This window comes from Myodes glareolus, chromosome 7 (assembly GCF_982192425.1).
Source record: "Myodes glareolus chromosome 7, mMyoGla1.1, whole genome shotgun sequence".
Lineage (NCBI taxonomy): Eukaryota > Metazoa > Chordata > Mammalia > Rodentia > Cricetidae > Myodes > Myodes glareolus.
In genome coordinates, this window is record NC_142032.1 from 51,629,410 (window position 1) to 51,650,922 (window position 21,513).

Below are 21,513 nucleotides of genomic sequence, written 5' to 3' on the forward strand. Positions count from 1 at the left end.
TTAACAGGATCTTCCGCCCCTGCCTACGGACTCCCTCGGTCTTTTTGTCAACCTCTACTCTCAGAAAAATAAAAATACAAAAAAAGGGCCCCTACTTCTCTAGCACCTAGAAACAGCAATTAAAAAAAAAAAAAAGAACAAGCATGCATACACACACAAAACGCAAACCGGAAACAGAGCAACCAGACTCATTAAACGTTAAACAATGCTCTCACGCTCGCTACCCACGCGGCTACAAGCCCAGCTCCCTAGGTTAGGGCGGCCCTGCTTGACAACGCGCCACTACCACCACGGCGACCCGAGAAGTGCGCTTCCTGCCCGGTACGGAAGTGAATGCGTCTGACGTCATATGAAGGCGCCGGTTGTACCGAATGCGACGGAGGCTACACGTGAGCCATGGATACGCCGCTGAGGCGCAGCCGGCGGCTTGAAGGCTTGAAACCTGAGTCTGGAAAGACCCTTCTTGACCCCACAGTTTCCCGGGCGAGACGGGCCCTTGTAGAGTTCGCGTCGAACCCAGAAGAAACCAGCGAGCCGAAGTCTCAGAGAGTGCAGCCACTGGGCCTTGCGTCTCCCCAACCTCAGCCGGAGACAAGCCCCGGATCACCCTGTCCGAAACAGGATACAGGCTTTGGGTCGCCCCAAAGGCAGTCAGAGCCTGACTGCGGGTCCCTCCAACCTCAGCAAGATGTGCGCCTGGAGTCGCCTACAGAACAGAGAGAATCGAGTCCGGAAACCCCCCAATGGGAGGAGCCATCCAAATTCTCTGCCACACTTGGAGAACTGGACTCAGAGGTGGTCCACGCTAAGGAGGAGTTGGTACCAGGATCCCCAGAGCCTTGCCCGGGCCAGCAAGCACCGGGTCCCGAGCCCTCTCAGCCAGTACAAGAGCTGACATCCCAGGCACCCAGCTCCTCAGAGCAACAGCAGGAACCAAGCAGGCTACCTCCGGCTGGCAAGACGGTGGCAGGAGGCCATGATATAAAGAAGCGACTTCTATCTTCTCCCCAGGCCCCGGCACCCAAGAAATTGAAGGAGAAGGAGGAGCTTCCTGTAATCCCAAAGGGGAAGCCCAAATCCGGGCGTGTGTGGAAAGACCGCTCCAAGAAGAGGTAAAGTAGTGGGAAGCCTGGGCCATGGGTAGAGCTCTCCGGGAGTTTGGACCCTGCCTTCGCCCGAATGAAGTTAACAAATATGGTGATAATCAGAACGTCAGATGCCCAGAGGTTGGGGAGGGAGACCCTCAGTGGTCATTTCTCTAATGTTGTCTGCCCTCGGCGGAGTTCTTGTGAGCTTCCCTTCCATCCTTCTTTATTTTGAGACAGGGTCTCAGTGTGTAGCACCAGCTGTCCAAAGAGATCTGTCTGCGTCTGCCTCCCTAACGCTGGTATTAAAGGCCTGCGCCACCATACCCGGCCCTTCTATCCTCTTTGTCCAAAGTTGAGAGTTTGTTCCAAAAATATTTACTTTGTTTGCCACATCTGGTGAGGGAGGCAGAGCAAGAAAGGCGCCCGTTACTTGAACACAGTGAAATCCTTTCCTCTGTTGTCTGCTAGATATTATTGTCTTTGATAAAAGGTTATGTACCACTTCAATAGGGACCAAACCAAAGGGAGAGTCCTCCACACCCTGCAGCACATGGAATCACATTTAATCTTTATCCTGACCTTTGGCGCAGTGTAGCTGTTATTGATGTTGTACATCTAAGGAAGCCAGGACTTGGGGAAGCTAAACAAGGCACAGGATGTGAGCATGGATCAGATGTGATCAGGACCCATTAACCTGCTTCTGGTGGTCTGACTTGATTCGGGTTGCCGCCTTCTTAAGACATGAAGTCTTCGCTGTCCTTTCAGCGCTGGGGCTTCGTAAATGCTCAGTTCATATCTTTGGGTGACGGAATGAAGAGGCTCGTGTGGAAAAGGCGTGATTAGGAAACAGCAGGAAAAGAGAAGTGGGGTTCAGTTGAAATTTCAGCCAGAGACAAGAGTCCTTAATAGTTCAGAACAGGGCATTAGGAAAATGGCCTTGACTGAGGGTTGACTGCTAGGCTTCATGCAGGCTCCTCACAGACATCATCTTATACCCCAGACACTGGGTGTTGCTCCTCCTCCATGCAAACCCCATTAAACGGAAGATAGTAAAACTTATAGAGAAAGGCACCAATCAAACTTTGAAGTGACCCTTTTCCTTGTCAGCAAGTCACAGTATCTAGGCCACTGATGGCCATACATAACCAGGCAAAGAGGTTCAGGCTGGGAAGAGGGTGACTCAGATGGGGATGGTGGGCTTAGTGAGTATGAAGAGGCTCTGGTATGGTGAGTGGAAAGAAGAGAGGAATCAGCAGAACTGGGAAGCGGGCCTGGAACATTCCACCAGTAAGGGATAGGAGGGTACTTGGTCTCAGCTCTCCCAAGCTGTTACCCTCTACACTCCATTATCTGCACGTGGAAGGTACTATTGCTGAGAGGGTCACACAGGCAGTGAGTGACAGGCTCAGGACCAGACGTCCAGGCTTGTCTTCCATCTTCAGTAACTGGTGCTGTACATCAGCACTGCCTCAGTACTTTAGTGAGTACACCAGCCATGTGTGACTGTTTACATTAAGTTTATTAAATGAAGTCAAGAGCCCATGAGATTTCTTAACATGAACCACAATTCAAGTGCTACAACAGCCTGTGCATAGTGCCCCCCCTTTGAGGACAGACGAGATGTGGGCTGTTTCCGTGATGCAGCATGCTCTTGGCACCGCTGCTCTGAGAAGACATAGCACCATGTCTGTGGCTCTGACTTCTCCACCCTTCCATCATCTTGTCCCTTCAGGAGTCTCATCCCGGTTTTTCAGGGTAGGAAGGAAGTCCACAGTGCACCCACTGCTCTGTTTTTAGGGACCTGGCGGGGTGGGGGGGGATATCAGAAGTTAACAGTGCAGTGGGGTGGGACAGAACCAGACTGCTTATGAATCAGCCTGGGACCAAGTTCCAGACTATCTGTGTCAGACTCCTAGGACAGGAGCAGACAGTTCAGAAAAGCAGTGTTGACCTTCATGTGGTCAGGAACGACTGCCCAGCATACATCTAGGGTTGCCTCAAGAAACCCTGTAATAGACAGGTAAATAGAAACTCCTGCAGGAGTCAAGGTCAAAGTGTAGGAAGCAGAAGGACACTGTGGAAAGATCTGCTGAGAAGTCTTAGAGTTCTGGGGAAAAGAAGGCCCAAGGGACACTCAGCAGGCTTGGCAAGTGACAGAGGGGAAACCGAACATGACTTGTTTTCATTTTATTTTAATTTTGTCCCAGAGCTCTTGAAGCGTATTGAAAGGGAAGTGCTGAGTTTTATGAGTCTCATCACCAACTTCCTAGTTCTCACATTTCCTGACCCAGCTTTGTTTCCCTGCACTTTACCTCCTAGAATGCTTAAACACACCTTAAATATGTCCTTACAGAAGTCACCCCATTCTATGGCTCTAGAACATTTGACTCTCCAGAGAAGCTGGACTTGTCAGAAATCCCCTAATCCCACTCCACCACCTTGACACCCCATAATCGGGAAAGAACCAGAATTGTTACAAAAAAAAAAAAGCCCCCTTGTTCTTAATGTTTGGAATTAAAACCACACCCCTTTAGGGAGTGAGCACCTCATCTTCACAGGCATTCAGTCACAGGTTACCATGTTTGCTGGCAATAAAACTTCACAGTTGAGGCTTTATGGGTACAGAAAGGTTCAAGTCCCAACCTATACTCAGGAAGGAGGAGACTCTCAAGGTCTTGGTTTGTTCCTCTAGAATGGACAGCACAGGCTGACCTTAGAACCACATGCCTAGTGGCCCGTCCACCCTAAGTTTCTAAGGAAAGCTGAGTGCCAGGCAGGCAGGAGAGGACGGGAAGCAGACCCAGAGCCCAGTGAGAGCAGGGTGTGAAGGCAGCATCATAGAGGTCTCTGCCTCCTCTCCTGACAAGGTTCTCCCAGATGGTTCAGGACAAGCCCCTGCGTACCTCCTGGCAGCGGAAAATGAAGGAGCGACAGGAGAGGAAGCTGACCAAGGACTTCGCCCGGCACCTAGAGGAGGAGAAACAGAGGCGCCGGCAGGTAATAGGACATCCAGCCAAGTCGGGATCGCAGAAGCCAAATACATGTATGCTGCAGCAGACATGGGCTGCAGGGGTATGACTTAGAGCTCTGGGATGAGGGCCCCAGGGGAACAAAGCGGAGTCTGGGGCCGTGGTGGGATTCCCATTCTGCTGTCCAGTTAAATCTCTGGCTCGGGCATACAGGAGACATGGAAGTAGAGCAACGTGCCCAAGATGGAGGCCAGCAAGCCATCTTAGTGGCAGGAGTATTCAATTTGCTGAACTCAGCCCCTCTCTGAGACCTGCTTACGAGGGAAAAGCTTGTCTCAAATCTGCTGTCTTTCTAGAAGAAACTTCTACACACCAGCCCATGGGTGGTTCCTGTACTTTCCTTTCAGTTCACTTCCCTAGCCCCCATCTCATAACCAAAAATGTTCTCATTAAGGTTTATGCTCTTGACATAGCTCAGTGGTAGAGCACTTGACTGGCACACACAAGGTCTTGGGCCCAGCACCACAGAGGCTCATTTCTAACACCTTCCGCCTCCAGGAAGCCTTAGGAGGAGTCCCAGTGTCACTTCAACAGGCAGAACTCAGTAAGCAAGGTCAGCAGCACTGTTCCCAGGACTAAGTTCAGGTGTCACTTCTAGTCTGATGAGCCCAAGGTATAGAAGGAACACTGATCCAGAGTCAAGCAGCTTATCTCAGATCTGTAGACCCAGCTTGGCCAGCCACTAGGGCATCATCCCTCCACCATACTTTGAGTCTTTTCATACCCATCTGTTACTGTGTCTGTCATCCCTTCCTGTGCAGCCTTGGCTCCCTCTTGGGCAAAATAGTTGCCATCTCATGAGAAACTGGAGATGTGCATCCTCCCAGCCCTACTAATACATAGAAGCAAAGGTTACTTCCTCACCAAGGACCCAGGCTACCCTGATGACTCAAAGTTGTCAAGGTCACAAAAGGCCCTGACCATATACCATTTAACGTTGGAGCCACCATCCCTCTCCTAGCCCTGCTGGGTTACAATAGCAGCATAGCTAAGAAACCCCTGGAAAAGGCTCTGAATGTCCCCAGAGCTGGTACTATTCCAAGCCTTGATTGCACACTTATTTCTCAAGTCAGTCTGGTGAGGTGGGGCCTGTGGTCAACTTCACTGTGAGGTGAGGAAGTGGAGGCATAGACTCAGCCACAATAACCTAATTAGAGAGTATCCAAATGAAAATTCAAGCTGGACCAGGTTCCTCCAGAGCCTTTTGACAGCTCAGTCTGGGACCAGGTGCAGAGCCCAGCTATCAGCTGACCTTGCATTCTCATTCAGGTACACCTGAGCCTGGGCAGAAGGAAACCTGGGAAAGTTGCATGAAGGAGGGAACCTTCTAGCCTTCTCCCTGGCAGCTAGTACATGGGATGGTACAAGGGGCCATTCTGCCTGCATGTGACTTCTGGGTGGGAAGGCACCCACATCTCTGCCCACACAGTCATCTGTGTAAGCTCAGGTATCTGTTCACCTTTCTAATTTGGAGCCAGGTAATCTTGCCACAGTGGGCTCAGCTCCAGGCCCACAATAAAAGTATTGTACCATTGTTCTTCCCCAGAAATGCCTCGGCCTCCACCCACCCCATAGGAACAGCCTGGAGTCTAAGCAGGCGTCTCCTGGTTGTACCAGTTCTCACTCACCAGGGGCCTGAGATACTAGGGCCCCTCAGCTCCTAGCGTGAGATCCCCTCTGTGTGTTTCAGGAGAAGAAGGCGCGCCGGGCTGAGAACCTGAAACGCCGCCTAGAGAATGAGCGGAAGGCTGAGATTGTCCAAGTGGTGAGTACACCCATCCAAGAGATGCGGATGTGGCCAGGTGAAAGAGGCCGGTAAGGTGCTTGGGCTCCCTGCCTTACATGGTCCACTGTCCTGTTGCAGTCCTGGGCCCCTGCCTTCCTTTTCCCCCAGAGACAGGCGTAGAGTCCTCAGCTATACTGATTCCTCCTATTTGCCCCACCCCAGATCCGAAACCCCGCCAAAATCAAGAAGGCGAAGAAGAAGCAGCTGCGCTCCATTGAAAAGAGAGACACCCTGGCCTTGCTCCAAAAGGAGCCACCCCAGCGGCCTGTGGCCAAGGTCTGAGCTCAAGACAGCATGGAGGCCTCCACAACCCAAGAACCACAGCAAGCCACCTCTCAGGCCACTGTCAGACATCTCTCCTGGGGCCAGCACATCAACTCTGTCGCATTAAGATGGGGACCGAAGCCCAGAGGGAACCCAGGACCTCACAGGGTCTCAGGAGAGATTTAACTCTCTCCATCTCCTTTTAGGTCTTTTCCAAAGTGCCTTAAGATCTTGAACTGTTGCTAGGCAGTGGTGGCACATGCCTTAAATCCTGGCACTCGAGAAGCAGAGACAGACAAATCTCAGAGTTTGAGGCCAACCTGGTCTACAGAATGAGTTCTAGGACAGCCAGGGCTACAGAGAAGCCTTGTCTCAAACAATAACAACAAAAGATCTTGAACTGTGAATTGTTCCCTGGTGAGCTGGTAACTAACTCCCTGCCTCGGGGTCCTGAGTCTAGCCCTCACCTGGAGGCCTGATGTCAGTCATCAGCTCCTCCATTTTCCCAAAGGCCAGAAACCTTGATCGCTTGTGACTTGTGCTCATCTGTCACCTCTGGTGACCGAAGCCTGCCCCTCCCTGTAAATGGGGAGGTTGCAGGGAACTGGGTTCCTCTCTAGTGGTAGGTCTAGTAGTAGGTCCCTTTCCTACACTGGACTGCAGAAACCTAGGACTTGAGCCGTGCCCACCTGGGCTTCCACAGAAGTGTTTATTAATGTCTGCACAAGTACAGTCTGGGCTTCCAGAAAGACAAGCCCCTGCCCCATTGGGTTTTCATTCTTCTAATAAACAATGAAAATGCATGGTCTGACAGATGTGCTCTGGGGGAGTAGTGGGTGACATTTTACAGTCCAGTTTGAGCACCTGTCATGGGTTTGAGGGCCTGCTTAGCACTGAGAACTGACAACCAGCCTGGCCTTTAGTGGTTCAGGAGATCCTGCGAATGTCTCATCTCTGCCCTTCGCATCCTCCAGTTACTGACATCCACTCCCCTTCCCCTGGAATGTAGAGATGAGTTGAGCAGTCCCTCCACGGTGGGCAAGATATTAAATGAAGTGTGGTGGAAGGTCCGTGGCTGGTGCAAAGTGCCCCTCCTACCTGTGGGTTGTAAGTTTTAGCTGCTGGGCCCTGTCCTAAGGCAGCTATGATACCCAGGGTAGCTGGAGGATGTTCTCTCTGGATAGAGTTGAGCCTGTGATGCTGAAGGCTGGAATGTAGCCTCTTAGCTCTGAAACTAAGCAGTTAGATCCCTGAGCTGGAATTGACACACCTATCACACAACCAATGAAGTGTAATAAAAGCATCTGACTCAAAGACCCCACACACACACACAGGGCATTAAAAGGGAAGGTGGTAGACTGGAAACTGCTTAACCCTCCGGCCACTGTAACCCCATATACACCATTGTTCATGGCAGAGTTTCCTCCTTGTCCACAAAGCAGCGCCTAATGAGATGCAGGCTGTGAGTTTAATCTGTGTGACTCCCGTTGTCCATGGGCAAGCTGCCTGGGAGGCATTACAAGTACAAAATCTCATCCCCCATTAGCCTAGCAAGATCCCTAGGCAGTTCAAGTACTTCCTTTCATTAAAATGTAAAAAACGTGGAGGTCAGCAATCAGGAACCAGGTAGTGCATCGCCTCCAAAGGCCACTTCTGCACCCTGCTGATCCTCTCCCAGCTCCACGCTGCAAGATTAAAGTGTTTAGGAAAGACCGCTTTTAGTTCACAAACTGGTTCCCTGGGCCCTGCTCAGGAGAGAGATGAGCTGGGCCTAGCATTGGCTATGTACATTTTCAAAGGTGTATGGTGAGACGCCAGGGGTGTGTTGGCGTGCCACCTGGGCTGTGCTGGTCTAATCAGAGGTGGAGCTCAGGGCGGGGTTCAGTGAGCCTTGCTTCTGGGCCTGCACTGGAACGCTCTGCTGGGGCTCTGCACCGTTACTCCGCATCCAGCTAATCAGTCGGGCAGGATGCAGTCGGGGAAGGCGGCCAGAGAGCAGGAGCGTGGAGGTTGTGGTAGTGGAGGACGCACGGCGGCGGCGGCTGCCAGACCCACCGCTCAAGTCGCTGTCCTCCACCAGCACGCTTTCAAACACTGAACGCAGCGAGCGCCGCAGTTTGTGCAGCATGTCCGGACAGGTGAGCACATAAAGCAGCGGATTGACCACGCTATTGAAGAAAGCCAGGCTGGTGACGAAGGGCAGCCCGCGTGAGACAAGCTGCCTTAACGTGGTGATAGCATGGGCACGCGCCTCTAGCAAACTGAAGACATGGTAGGGCCCCCAGCAGAGCACGAAGGCCACCACGATGGCCGCCACCAGGCGCACGAAGCGGCCTGTTCTCTGGCGGCCACGGTGGCGCAGTTGCAGGCTCACGGCCACGTGGCTCGAGGCGATAATGGCCAGAGGCACCACGAAAGCCAGCAAGAACTTGCTCACCGCCAGGGCTTTCTGGCGGTAGTCACACGTGGCGTCGCGGTCGGGCCCCGGGTTCAAGAGCAGCATGTTGTAATAGCACATGATGCGGCCGTCCAGCCTCGGGATGGTGTCCCTGAACACGAAATAGGGTACAGTGTTGAGCACCGCCAGAGCCCAAAGCATCAGGCAGACTCTGTGCGCGACCGCCACCGTGCGGTGGTTCTGTGCCCACACCGGCCGCACCACCTGCAAGCAGCGGTCCAGGCTGATGGCGCTGAGCAGGAAGCCGCTGGCAAACATGTTGAGAAAGAAGACCGAGGAGTGAAACTTGCAGAAGGTGGTACCCAGCTCCCACGAGTGGCCCACTGCCAGGAAGTAGGTGAAGAAGGGCAGGGAGGCAGCGGCTAGCAAGTCAGACAGCGCCAGGTGCAGCACCCAGGTGGTGACCACCGTCTGACGCATGTGACAGCCCACCACAAACAGGATGAGTCCGTTCTCCACCAGGCCCAGCACCGCAGCCAGCCCATGCAGCAGCACTGACACGTGGTCAATATAGCGGATGCTAGAGTTGCTGTGACTTGGAAGCTGGATCATCTCCTCTAAGAGCGGACAGAGTGGCTTCAATGTGATGTTGGCCATGGCGAGGTGGAAGAAAGGAGGGTTGAGCCTGGCACCCAGGAACCAGAAGCCTGCAGCCTGGGCAAGAGACAAACTTATTTCAGAGTTGCCAGTATGCCTAGCAATAGGATGGACACTAGGGATCAGTGAAGCTGAACAAGGCAAGGAACTAACATTCCAACTGCCCTCCTCCCCCAATGCAGTTTTGGGCAAACCAAGAGTAGCCTTCCTGAGCCTGTGTGCTCCTAACACAGGTGTCTCTCCCAACAGCCCCTAGCTTGTAGGACTACCGAAACAAGAAAATGAGAACTATTCAAAAGGGCGTGGGGTGGATGGGGAAAATAGAAGAGGACCTGAGTTTGATCCCAGCACCCAGGTATAAAGTGGGGCATGGTGGCATATGATTGTAATCTCAGGGCTGGAGAGGTAGATCCTAGGCGCTCACTGACAAGCCAGCATAAACTCATCAGTGAAACCCAGGTCCCAGAGACCTTAACTCAAAAAGACAAGGTAGGGGACTGGAGAGATGTCTCCACAGAAAACACATACTGCATCTCCAGGGGACCAGTGTTTGATTCCCAGTGCCCATGTTGGGTAGCTCACAACTGCCTTTATATCTTCATTCCAGGGAACCCAATTCCTCTGGCATCTACAGACAGCTGCATTCACACACGTACCCACAAACACACACACATATACTCTTTAAAATAATAAAAACCTTTTAAAGGTGGACTGCTCCTTAAGCAACATCTCTCGAGGTTGACATCTGACTGACACACACACATGCATACACCTACATTCATGTGCACACACACATACTTTAAAATAATAAAAATAAATCTTTTTAAGGTGATTGCTGCTAAGGGACACGGAAGGTTGAGCGCTGGTTCACACACACACACTCACACACATACACACAAGGGAACTGGCACAAAGCAGGTGCTGTATCAATATCATTGTAATTAATATGAAGAACCTGTCCAAGATCACAAAGGTCAGACCAGACAAGACTCCTTCTCCTGGTCCCCAGAACACAGAGGGATGGGTGTGGCCCCTCCTATGGGATAGGGTTCTGTACCACCCAGCACTCCAGACCTTACCTCACTACAGCTCCTCCTAGAGAGCTGCTGTCGTCTCAGAGGTGACCGCTTGGATGTGCTGATTGAATGAGATCAGGGGAACTAGCCCTGCTCTGACAGAGGAGAAGGAAATAAGATAAGAGACACAAGCGTGAGACCTGGCTGGAGGAACTATCACATGGGGTTTCTGGGGACCCAGGGAGGGCAGCAACAGTCCTATCTGTTCCAGGTAACTCATCCCTATTCACTCATTCCCACACTGGGCCAATAGTCATGTTGAGCAATAACTCAGGTGCTCTGGAAAAGCCAGGCTCTATGCATGCTCACAGCCTCATGGAGAACCCCAGGGCCCTGTGACAAAGCCTGGGTCAGGGAGGGCTGAGGGAATCAGGTTTATACTCCCTGCAGAATGGAGGAAATGAAAGCAGGGTGTGGGAACTCAGGGTGGTTCCAAGCACCCATGACCCTCCGTGGAATGTGGCAGATCTTCCAACCAATGCTTTTTCTTGTAGCTCTGGAAGGAATGTGCCAGGTCTCTCTCCATCCCATTGTTCAGATGAGAAAACTGAGACACGAGTGTTTAAAGCATTGGTTGAGCCACCCAACACAGACATATGGAAGAGGGGCTGTTTGGTTCTCAGCCTGCCATAAGGATGCAAGTGAGGGCAGAGAAAGAGGAGGAGGGTGCCAGGACCTTCAGAACTTCTCTTCCCAACAGCAAGAGTGGCCAGAATGGAAAAATCTACTCTGTTGCAGACACCATTGTCCTTCCTAGGGTGGGGTTCTGGGACACCAAGCTAGAATTTCCCTGACAGAATACCTCTTGGAGCTAAGTCAGTGGGAGCAGGCAGAGCTGCAATCTCTGAATTATCTCGGAATTCTTCCTGATCCTCCTTTTTAAGCTTTAGCATCTGCGGAGCAGTGACACTCAGGAATTCAATGAAAGTAGCTCTCCAGAAGAGGAAGCAGATTCAGAGAGGCACAGAAACCGAACCAATACTGTGGAGGGAGGCTAAGGCTCTCCTCCCAGCAGGCAGGTGTGTGTCCCTCTTTCTTCCCTGAGACGGTCCCTGTCAGCTGCAGTGTCCACATCAAATGGGATGCTCAGAGGGCCGTGATGCTGCACTCCCGGGTACCACCCACTCTGATCCCTCAGGCTGCATGGAGACATCTTCAAGACTCAGGACCTTGGGGTGCCCAGCAGCTAGGATCCTGCTGTAGTGGGAACCCTAGCTTTGCAAAGCCCTGAGCTTAGATTCTGGTTCCTCAGCTACCAGCTGGGTGATCTTGTCAGTTTCTCTAAGCTCACTGTGTGATCCTGTCCCCACACCTAAGATTGTTCTGCATGGTGACCAGGGTTGGACAGCTCACCATTGTGCACCATCTCGCTAGCATTCCTTCTGGACATCAGCCCTCACCAGACTCCTAAGCTCATCCCCTGTCATCCTAGCTAGGAGCAGCCTTCTGTCTAGTCCTGAGAGGACGCCAAAGCTGCCCAGCCCCTGGGGTGACTGACTCCTTACCTAGTCACAGAGTGAGCACAGGGTTGAGCCAGGGAGGCTGGAAGCTCCTGAAAGCAGCAAGCCTGGGCACCAGGCAAGTGGCAGGAGAGGAGTGAGCTGAAGGAGGAAATAGCTGTCAGCCCAGAGAGCAGGGGCGGGGACACTACACTCAAGGTCTTTCATCTCCATCCTGGCCACCAGGCCTGGTCCGCCCCTTCTCTCCACAGAAGACTCTGTAACCGAGAGGACAGTGTAAGTCCTTGACTGCCAATACCCTGACACAAAGGTCCTCTGTAGAGAGCTCTCAAAGCAGCATGGGCCCCTGTCCCCAGAGGACCAGAGGAAGTGAGGTAGGGCCGTGGGAAGAGCACAGAGACCCTTGGCCAGGAGGTCAGTCGCTTCCTCTCACTGAGTGCTGTCAACCGTGAACGGGACAAAGTCTTCTCACAGCACATGGTAAGAGCAGGATGAGGCAGGTCACAGGAGCACTGGCACGTAGTAAATGTTCATAAAAGCAGCTTCTTTCCCATCCACAGAAAAGCAGGGAAAATGGGTAGCTGTTATACACTGAGGGTTCTTATTGAAAATAGACCACAAGTCCAGCGTAGGAGAAGGCTGAGTCTTAGCAGTTTGCAATTTATTATTCCCTAACTTGTGTGAGTGTGTGTACAGGTGTGCATACAGGTGAGGATGCATATGCATGTGAAGGTCAGAGGACACCTCAGCTGTTGTCCCTCAAGGACCATTCACCTTGGGGGAAGGGGGTGTGCACGCACACATGCGTGCGTGCACTCGTGTGCATGTATATTTAGTGGTGCACATGTGTTTGTGTGTACATGGAGACATGAAAACACCAATACCAGGTGTTTTCCTCAATCACCCCTCACCTTTTCTTTTTTCATATTTTACTTATTGTATTTTATGTGCATGGATGTTTTGCCTGCAGGCGTGTCTGTGCATCATGAGCATGCAGAGCCTATGGAGGCCAGAAGAGGGCATGGGATACCCTGAAACTGGAGTTATAGACAGTTGTGAACTGTCATGTGGGTGCTGGGAGATCAATCAGTGCTCTTAACCACTGAGTCATCACTCCACCTTATATATTTTTTTAAAAAAAAATTATCTGGGGGCTGGCGAGATGGCTCAGAGGTTAAGAGCACTGACTGCTCTTCCAGAGGTCTTGAGTTCAATTCCCAGTAACCACATGGTGGCTCACAACTATCAGTAATGAGATCTGGTGCCGTCTTCTGGCCTGAAGGCATACATGCAGGAAGAACCCTGTATACATAATTAATAAATAAGTTTTTAAAATTTATCTGTGTGTGTGCATGTGCACACCTGCATGAATGTATGTGCACAGCACACATACCAGTGCCAGCAGAGACCAAAAGACAGCATCAGATACACTAGGACTGGAGTTACAGACAGTTGTGGACTGTTCTGTGTGGGAGCTGGGAGGGATTTGATTCAGGCACTTTGAAAAGCAATAAATATTCTGTGTTCATCTCTGTAGCCTCTTCATACTTTATCTTTTAAGATAGGATTTCTAGGACTAGAGGTGGTGGCGCACACCTTTAATCCCAGCACTCAGGAGGCAGAGGCAGGAGGATCTCTGAGTTCAAGGCAACCTGGTCTACAGAGCAAGTTCCAGGACAGGCTCCAAAGCTACAGAGAAATCCCATCTCGACAAACCAACCCCCACCCCCAAAAAAGAATTTTTCACTGAATCTAGCACTTACAAATTGGCTAGACTGTCTGGTCAGCAAACTCAGGTCCTTGCGCTTGCATGGCAAGCACTTTACCAACCAAACCCTCTAGCCCATCGCCTAAGTCCTTCTCTCCTTTGTTTCTTGTCGCCAGGGACCTTCCTTCAATTTCAACATCCCATGTCCAACAAAACATGTGACAAAGTCAATGTCCCCAGATTGTGACAAGAAGACCTTGTTCACTGGAGGGCTGAGTTCTTGACACCCTTGTATAAGGCAGATTTCAGGGTACGACAGTGAAGACAGTGCTATGCCAGCAGGGGTGTTCCTCAGAGCATCTCAAGTCATGGGTCCGCAAGGGCCTCGGTTGTCCAGACCCTTAGCCACCCTGAATGTTTCCCTTCCCCTGAGTCATGATGCTGGCAGTCCTTCCTAAGAGTGCATCATCCCACACGCTCTCGGGACAACGTTCATCTGTCCCTGTCACGGCCTGAGTCTGGTGCCCATAGGCCCATGTTTTGATTTCCAGCCGATTGTGTGTTTGGGAGGCTGTGGAACCGAGCAGGCAGATGTAGGACAGTAGGGGCAAGACTTTATGGTTAGACCCACTGTCAGTTCTGGGCTCATACTTGATTGCTATTCCAACATGATACGAACAGCTTCCCCCACATACTCCAGTTGCTGTGAGCTTGACCTGCTCTGCCATGAATTTCCTGCCATCATGGGCTGAAACTCTCTAAAAAATGTGACCAAACAAACCTTTCTTCCCTTAAGCAATCATATCATATGTTTCGTCACAGCAATACAAACATAACTAATATGCTACCCAACCTATACAAGCATGGACAAGGACATAAGGCAGTATGGTGTGGTGGTTAGACCAGGACCTTTGAGCCAGACAACCAATAGTTGAATCTGGCCCTGCCATTCCCTAGCTATGTGACCTGGGGTGAATAACTCCACAGCAGTAAAATATGATTCTTAAAAGGTCTTCCCGGGGCAGGGAGAAACTTTAGCATCTGAGTCTGATTGCCAGCACTTGTCTGAGGAGGCTTAGAACCACCTGTAGTTTCAACTCCAGAGCCTCCAACGCCCTCTTCTGTACTCCACAGGCAACTGCACTCACACCTGTATGTGGACACATGCACATACACTCGTGCACATACACTCATGCACATACACACAGGCACATACACTCATGCATATACACACATGCACATACACTCATGCACATACACACATGCACATACACTCATGCACATACACTCGTGCACATACACACATGCACATACACACAAGCACATACACTCATGCACATACACACAGGCACATACACTCATGCACATACACACATGCACATACACTCATGCACATACACACAGGCACATACACTCATGCACATACACACAAGCACATACACACAAGCACATACACACATGCACATACACTCATGCATATACACACATGCACATATACTCATGCACATACACACATGCACATACACTCATACACATACACTCGTGCACATACACACATGCACATACACACAAGCACATACACTCATGCACATACACACAGGCACATACACTCATGTATATACCCTACACTAAAAACTAAAAATGAGTTATAAGGGCTTTCTATACCCAGTTCTAGCCTTAGCAGGGGTTAGTGTGCAGCATGCTGACTGAGCTAAGAGAGGACTCCTTCCTTCCCTAATAGACTTATCTAAGGCGTGAGGCCTGCACAGACTTCCCTCGGGATCTCAGCCCACCCCTGAGTCCTCCCCCGAATACCTTTGTACAGTGAACATCTTGTACAACTTCTGTGCCAACCATGGTAAGGGACTTTCTTTCCAGAAAAAAATCCTTTCTCTTCTGACTTTTCTCGATTCTCAGTCATCACTCTCCTGGCTTGTTTCCCAGCCCTCCCTGAGGATGCCTTATGGCTAAATGAAAAAAAATGTCCTAATAAAGTTACAAAAACAAACCAAAAAAGAATTCCCTGGAATGAAACTCTGAGGCATTTTCTGAAGACGTGAAGGACACACACTGTCTTCCCCTTGTCCCAGAGGGCCTTGTGGGATCCTGGCCAATTGTGTGTGGAAAAAGCAGCTTCTATGTGTGTCCTCGGAGCCAAGCTTCTCCAGTCTCTGTGGCAGAAGTGTCAGGAAAGGATGTTGGCAAGCCTCATGCTTCTTAGCCTGGAGTCTCAGGAACAGATTTAACATTGGTCACTCCAAGAGGATGAGTGTCCCTGAAGTGTGTCAGAGCATTGGGGTACTGGTCACCAGGGTCACTGGCTGGGAGTAACAGGTCGAAGGCCTGACTGGCCAGGAGTCCTGCTTACCCTGAGACCAGGAGGAAAAAGACCAGCCAAAGGGGATTAGGCTAGCCCCGGGGACAGTAAGTTATCAGCCTTCCCTGAGAGCAAGTGTGAATGACAGTGATCAGAGCCTTAGGAAGGAGCAGGCACGGCACAGACCAAAGCTCCCCAGGCTTGGGAGAAGACCCACTCTGTAAAGTGTTTTGCCACGCAAACATGAGGTCCTAAGTTTGGGTTCCCAGAATCCACGTGAAAAGCCCGACACGGCAGCATGCACCTGTAATCCTGGCGCTGGAGAAGTGGTGACAGGCAGGTCCCTGGAGCTCACTGGCCCTCCAGCCTAGCCAAGTCGGTGAGCTCCAGAGTCACATGAGAGGCACCGTCTCAGAAGACAAATATGGTATGTATTCACTTACATGCGGATATTAGCTGTTACATCAATAATAACCAAGGCAAAATACATAAAACCACAGAGGATAGGTATAGAGTAAGGGACTAGAGGGAACGTATAGATCTCATTAGGAAAAGAAAAAGAACGGGGGCTGGAGAGATGGCTCAACGGTTAAGAGCATTGCCTGCTCTTCCAAAGGTCCTGAGTTCAATTCCCAGCAACCACATGGTGGCTCACAACCATCTGTAATGAGGTCTGGTGCCCTCTTCTGGCCTGCAGGCATACATGTAGACAGAATATTGTATACATAATAAATAGATAGATAGATAGATAGATAGATAGATATTTTTAAAAAAGAAAGAAAAGAAAAGAAAAAGAACAAATAATTACGGAAGGATTGGGAGGGGCTGGAATGGGAGGATCAAGTGCTGAAGGGGGGGGAGAGGGAGTCTTGGGAAGGAATATGAAGAGAGATAGCTAAAATTAAGGAGCATTTGAGGGGTACTATGTACCTAGTACAGTAGGAACTTTCTAAAATAGATACATATATGAAGGCAATCTAAGTTAAATTGCCAAATAATTCAGGAGATGGAGTTCCTTCAGGACATCCCTTGTCACCAAACAAAGCTTCTAGGGCCAGGATTGAGTTACATGTAATTGAGTTGTTGGTCAAAGGAGCCCCCTGGAATTCCTAAACAACCCAGGCTGTTGCCAAGACTGTAGGTTGCTCTCCACAAACTAACATCAAGGCCCCACTGCCGATGACAGCACCCACACAGCTCATTGAACACGGAGCTGTCAAGCTGGTGCCGACATGCAGCCTTCACCCCTAGGTTCCAGCATCCTTGGCACAGGAAGATGCTCTGCACACTATCAACAAAGAGGCGCAAACACCAACCCAGCCACAGCTTCATTTCTCCAATGGTGCGCTGCCTGCAGACATGTTAGTGTGATGGTGGCACAAAGCTGTAGAGTAACCAGCCACGTCTGATTGGACATAAGGCCCACTCTACAAGATGAAGCCCACTGACGCTGCTTGGATGACCAAGAGCTGCAATAAGATGACTCCTAAAGATGCTTTATCTAATTTCATAGATCGGCGCCTTGCTCAGCCAGCATCAGAGAAGCTTCCTCCTGCAGCAGACGGGAACAAATGCAGAGAGCCACCCCCAGACGTTATGCAGATAGTGAAAGACCTTAGAAGACTCAGCCCTAAATGGGATGCCAGATCCCTCTCCTCGGAGCTCAGGGAACCCACAGGGAGAGGAGGCAGAAAGAGTCTAAGAGCCAGAGGGGATGGAGGACACCAGGAGAACAAGATCCTCTAAATCAGTGGAGCAAAGCTTCTATGAACTCACAGACTGAGGCAGCATGCACAGGCCTGCACAAGGTGATCTGAGCATACATTGTGGCTTCCATTTAGTGTTTCTGTGAGATTCCTTAATGTGTGAACAAGCGAGTCTCTGGTTCCTGTGATTCCCTTGGGCTCTTTTCCTTCTGTTGGCTTGTCTTTTTCAATGTGACAGATATTGGTTTTTGTTTTGTTTTGTTTTGTTGTTGTTTTTTTGTTTGTTTTGTTTTGTTTTGTTTTGAGAAAGGGTTTCTCTGTGTAGCTCTGGCTGCCCTGGAACTTACTCTGTAGACCAAGCTGGCCGCAAACTCGCAGAGATCTGCCTGTTTCTGCCTCCCAAGTGCTAGAATTAAAGGTGTGTTCCATCACCGCCTGGTCTTGTTTTATCTTATTATAATTTATTTTGTTATTTTTTTAATGAATGACTGACTGACTAAATGAATGAAAAGAATGAAAACCTAGGCACTAGGGTAAAGGTCAGCAACTGAACTGTCATTTATCCCTGCTGAGAGAGGGAAAATCAGTTTTCTCCAATGGAATGACACTGTGTTTATCAAGACTTCAAGGCAGGACGGGCCGCATGTTCAAGAGTGGTTGGCCAACATATATGGACTCCATAGGTTTTTGTGTGTGTGTACTTTTATTTGGTTACAGTTTGGTGATTTTTGTTTTGTTTTGCTTTTGAGTAGTGTTTTATTTCATTTCCTGGTTTGGGGGCAATTTGTTGTTGTATTGGGTTTTCATTTTTCGTTTTGTTTTGCTTGTGTTTTTGAGAAAGAACTTAAAGTTGGGTAAGTAAGGACAGGGAGAGGATCTGGAAGGACTTGGGGAAGGGGAAGAATATGATCAAAATATAATTAAATTTAGAAATTGTTTTAAATAATAAAAAAATAAAATTTACTTGTTAGTTAAAAGAAGAGGAAGAAGAGGAGGAGAAAGTAGGGGCTGAGCGGCGACTCTGTGGATAAGAGCACTGACTCTACAAGCATGAGGGCCGGGTTTGAATCCTTAGCACCATGTAAAAAGCCAAGTGTGTGGATCTCTGTGAGTTTAAGCATAACTTGGGCTATAGAATAAATTCCAGAACAATCAGGGCTACATAGAGAAACCCTGTCTTGAGAAACCATTTTTTTTAAAAAAAAAAAAAAAGTTCATGCGTTGTTGGTGCGCACCTTTAATCCCAGTGCTTGGAGTCAGAGGCAGGTGGATCTCTGTGAGTTCAAGGTCAGTCTGGTCTACAGAGTGAGTTCCAGGACAGTCTACACTGAGAAAAAACAAGAAAAAAAAACCCCAGCCAGGTGTGGTTGTGCATACCTGTAACCCCAGCACTGAGAGGCAGCGACAAAACCTGAGAGCTCTCTGGCCAACTAACCTAAGCTGAACCCTCGAGCTTCTGATTCAGTGAGAGACCCTGACTCGAGGCAAACAGGGTATGAGAGAGCAAGACACCAGTGTGCTGCTCAGGCCTTCACCTGTACATGTAAAGGCATGCTCATCCACATACTCATGTGCCTGAACTGCACGCATACACACAGAGAAACATACATGAGTATGTGCACATGCCCACAAAAACACGTACATACACCACAAGACTATACACACACACACACACACACACACACAGAGAGAGAGAGAGAAAGAGACACACATTACAGCTCTGGATAAAGCCAAGTATCTGGGTCTGCCTTATCTGCTAGGATGTATGACCCAGGAGGACTTGGGGGCAGCCTGGGAATCTGCATTTGTCAAATCGGGGGAGGGGCTGTTACTACTGAACAAGAGATCACACAAACCACATAAAGGACTAAGCCATTGTAGCAAGAATGTGAGGCCCCAAAGCCTGTGTAGGAGCAACATGTTAGACAAAGCCACTTCTCTCTGGACCTGGGTCCTGGCCCTAAAGGATAAAAGAGTCAAGTAAGTGCCTGGTCCCAGCCTGGCACAAAGGGAGGCCACCACAGCTAGCCACTATGGTTGTCCCTTAGTGTTGTTAAGATGTGGCACATCAGTGGGGCTCAGCCTGCCTGGTGGCGTGACTGAGTGGCTATAACTGCCTCGAAAGAGTGACAGATTAGCTGAAAAGAATGGCTTAAGTCAGTGGCCTTGACCTGAAGGGCAGGGTTGCTGTTGTAGAGTTGCAGATCCGAGTTGGCCTAGCTTTTCTGTGCAGCTCGGGGACAGGGAGGAGGAGGCCTTCAGCTCCACCGTGTGCCTGGTTCCATGTCTGTGATCCCTGACAACTGCAGAAAGATATTGCCCACCCTCCCATCCACTCCCTCACCAGATCCACCACCTCAGGTCCTGGTTCCTGAATGCACACTTCTTCACGGCGTCCAGCTCAGTGTTACAGGAACAACAAGAGCAGGTCCAGCGGGGCCCCAGCACCCTCTTGTGCCTTGCAGAATCAGAGTCTGTGGTTTCCTAGTGCACGGGTCATGGAGAGCTTTGTGTGAGGTGTAGTCCAGATACCTAGCAGGGGCATCCACGACCCCTCTGAATCTAGCACTGTGTCTCCCCAGTCCCTGCATCCTGTTCTCCACACTCAACTACCCTACCCTTCTCCCTGCCTGTTGCCTTTGCCTGGATCTTGCTGCCTGGAAAGCCCAACCATGTCTTCACCTTCTGAAAACACCCCATGCTTCATACTCGCAGTCGGGGAGAGAGGCGAGTGCAGTCTCCCAGCAGAGCCAAGCTTCCTCTCTCGGGCCCTGCATTAGGAAGCAGGTTTTAGGAGTTCCTTTCTAGCCACTCTTAAAGAAGTGAACCAAAGAGGAAGTGAGAGGCAGTCAGGAAACCCTAAATCTTCTAGCCCCAGTTCGGCAGGTCCTGGAGGTGCCCATACCCCACAGAGGAGTGGCCTGGTGGGATTCTATATGACATCTTGTGGGAGACTGACAGGGGACACCCAGAAGCTACTACCAACCATGGGAAGAGACTCCCACCTCACATGATCAGTAGCCCACGCAACCCTCTGCCTTCCCCATCCCTCCTTATGTGAGCTCTGCTACATAGGGATTTAAGGTCAGCCTTAGGGGAAAAGGAGGAGAATTTACAATTTAATCCTCTCCAGAACAACAGCCAGATATTAGTTGCTAAGTGATGTCATAACAAATCCTCACGCACTTGAGGGCTTTTGACAGTAGATATTATTTTCATGAAATCTGGAAGCCAGAGAAGTCTGAAGTGAAGTTGTCAGAAGGGCCCCATGACTGCCATAGGCTGGAGTCTCCCAACCATCCTCCTCTGAAATCCTCCTTCTGCCATTGATTTAAGCCAATAAGACGAAAGGCACAGATAAATGATTCTCAAATCTCACTGCATCCAGTTATGTTCATTTATTATTGTTGATTTGTTGAGACAGGATCTCATGTAGCCCAGGTTGGCCTCAAGCTCATGCTAAGCTCCTGACCGTCCTCCCTCCACCTCCCAAATGCTGGGGTCACAGGCACCCACCACCACACCTCATTCTCAGTCTCACTGCACAGGTTAGGCAATGAGAGATGGCCCAAGTACTGATCTCTCGAGGTCCCAAGTTTGATTGCCAGCACTCACGTCGGGTGGGTCACTGCCACCAGTAACTCCATGGGCTCCAACACCCTCTGCAGGGTCTGCAGGCACTGGACTCACGCCCACAAATCCACACACGAACACACGCCTATGCACACAATTAAAACCTAGGAATAAAAGAGAAAGAAACTGAACTGCATCCCGGGTCCTTTAATCCCAGCACTGAGGAGGCAGAGGCAGGAGGATCTCTGTGAGTTCAAGGCCAGCCTGGTCTACATGGCCAGTTCCCAACCAGCCAGGACTACATAGTAAAACTTTGTCTTGGAGAAGAAGGAAGAAGGAGAGAAAGGAAGCAAAGTGCGGCCTTTAAAGGTAAGCACACTGTGTGGGGTGGCTCACGCCTTTAACCCCAACACTTGGGAGGCAGAGGCAGGCAGATCTCTGAATTTGAGGC

At 50.2% G+C, this 21,513-nt stretch overlaps 2 protein-coding genes across 3 annotated transcripts; one reads left to right on the forward strand and one right to left on the reverse strand.

The window, feature by feature from the left end:
• The first annotated feature begins 343 nt into the window (after positions 1-343).
• On the forward strand, positions 344-6,970 carry Ccdc86 (coiled-coil domain containing 86). Its single transcript, XM_048458230.3, has 4 exons — positions 344-1,112; positions 3,956-4,085; positions 5,808-5,882; positions 6,066-6,970. Exons 1-4 carry the CDS (start codon positions 397-399, stop codon positions 6,183-6,185), a joined length of 1,041 nt encoding a protein of 346 aa, XP_048314187.3. The 5' UTR covers positions 344-396; the 3' UTR covers positions 6,186-6,970.
• Ptgdr2 (prostaglandin D2 receptor 2) lies at positions 6,842-12,146 on the reverse strand. 2 transcript variants are annotated; one of them, XM_048458227.3, is made up of 3 exons: positions 11,804-12,146; positions 10,302-10,393; positions 6,842-9,279 (listed from the first exon to the last, which is right to left on the reverse strand). In XM_048458227.3, the coding sequence occupies exon 3, from the start codon at positions 9,220-9,222 to the stop codon at positions 8,020-8,022; it is 1,203 nt and encodes a 400-aa protein (XP_048314184.1). In that variant the 5' UTR covers positions 9,223-9,279; positions 10,302-10,393; positions 11,804-12,146; the 3' UTR covers positions 6,842-8,019. The 2 variants fall into 2 exon arrangements, with proteins under 2 accessions (XP_048314184.1, XP_048314185.1); XM_048458228.3 differs by lacking the exon at positions 10,302-10,393.
• Between the last annotated feature and the right edge of the window lie 9,367 nt (positions 12,147-21,513).

What these genes read in the sequence shown, in the direction of transcription:
- Ccdc86 (XM_048458230.3), top strand. Translation starts at nt 397, where the DNA reads ATGGATACGCCGCTGAGGCGCAGCCGGCGGCTTGAAGGCTTGAAACCT. An exon ending in AAAGACCGCTCCAAGAAGAG is followed by an intron (nt 1,113 to 3,955) that starts GTAAAGTAGTGG and finishes TCTCCTGACAAG; the next exon opens with GTTCTCCCAGATGGTTCAGG. An exon ending in AGAAACAGAGGCGCCGGCAG is followed by an intron (nt 4,086 to 5,807) that starts GTAATAGGACAT and finishes TGTGTGTTTCAG; the next exon opens with GAGAAGAAGGCGCGCCGGGC.
- Ptgdr2 (XM_048458228.3), bottom strand. Translation starts at nt 9,222, where the DNA reads ATGGCCAACATCACATTGAAGCCACTCTGTCCGCTCTTAGAGGAGATG.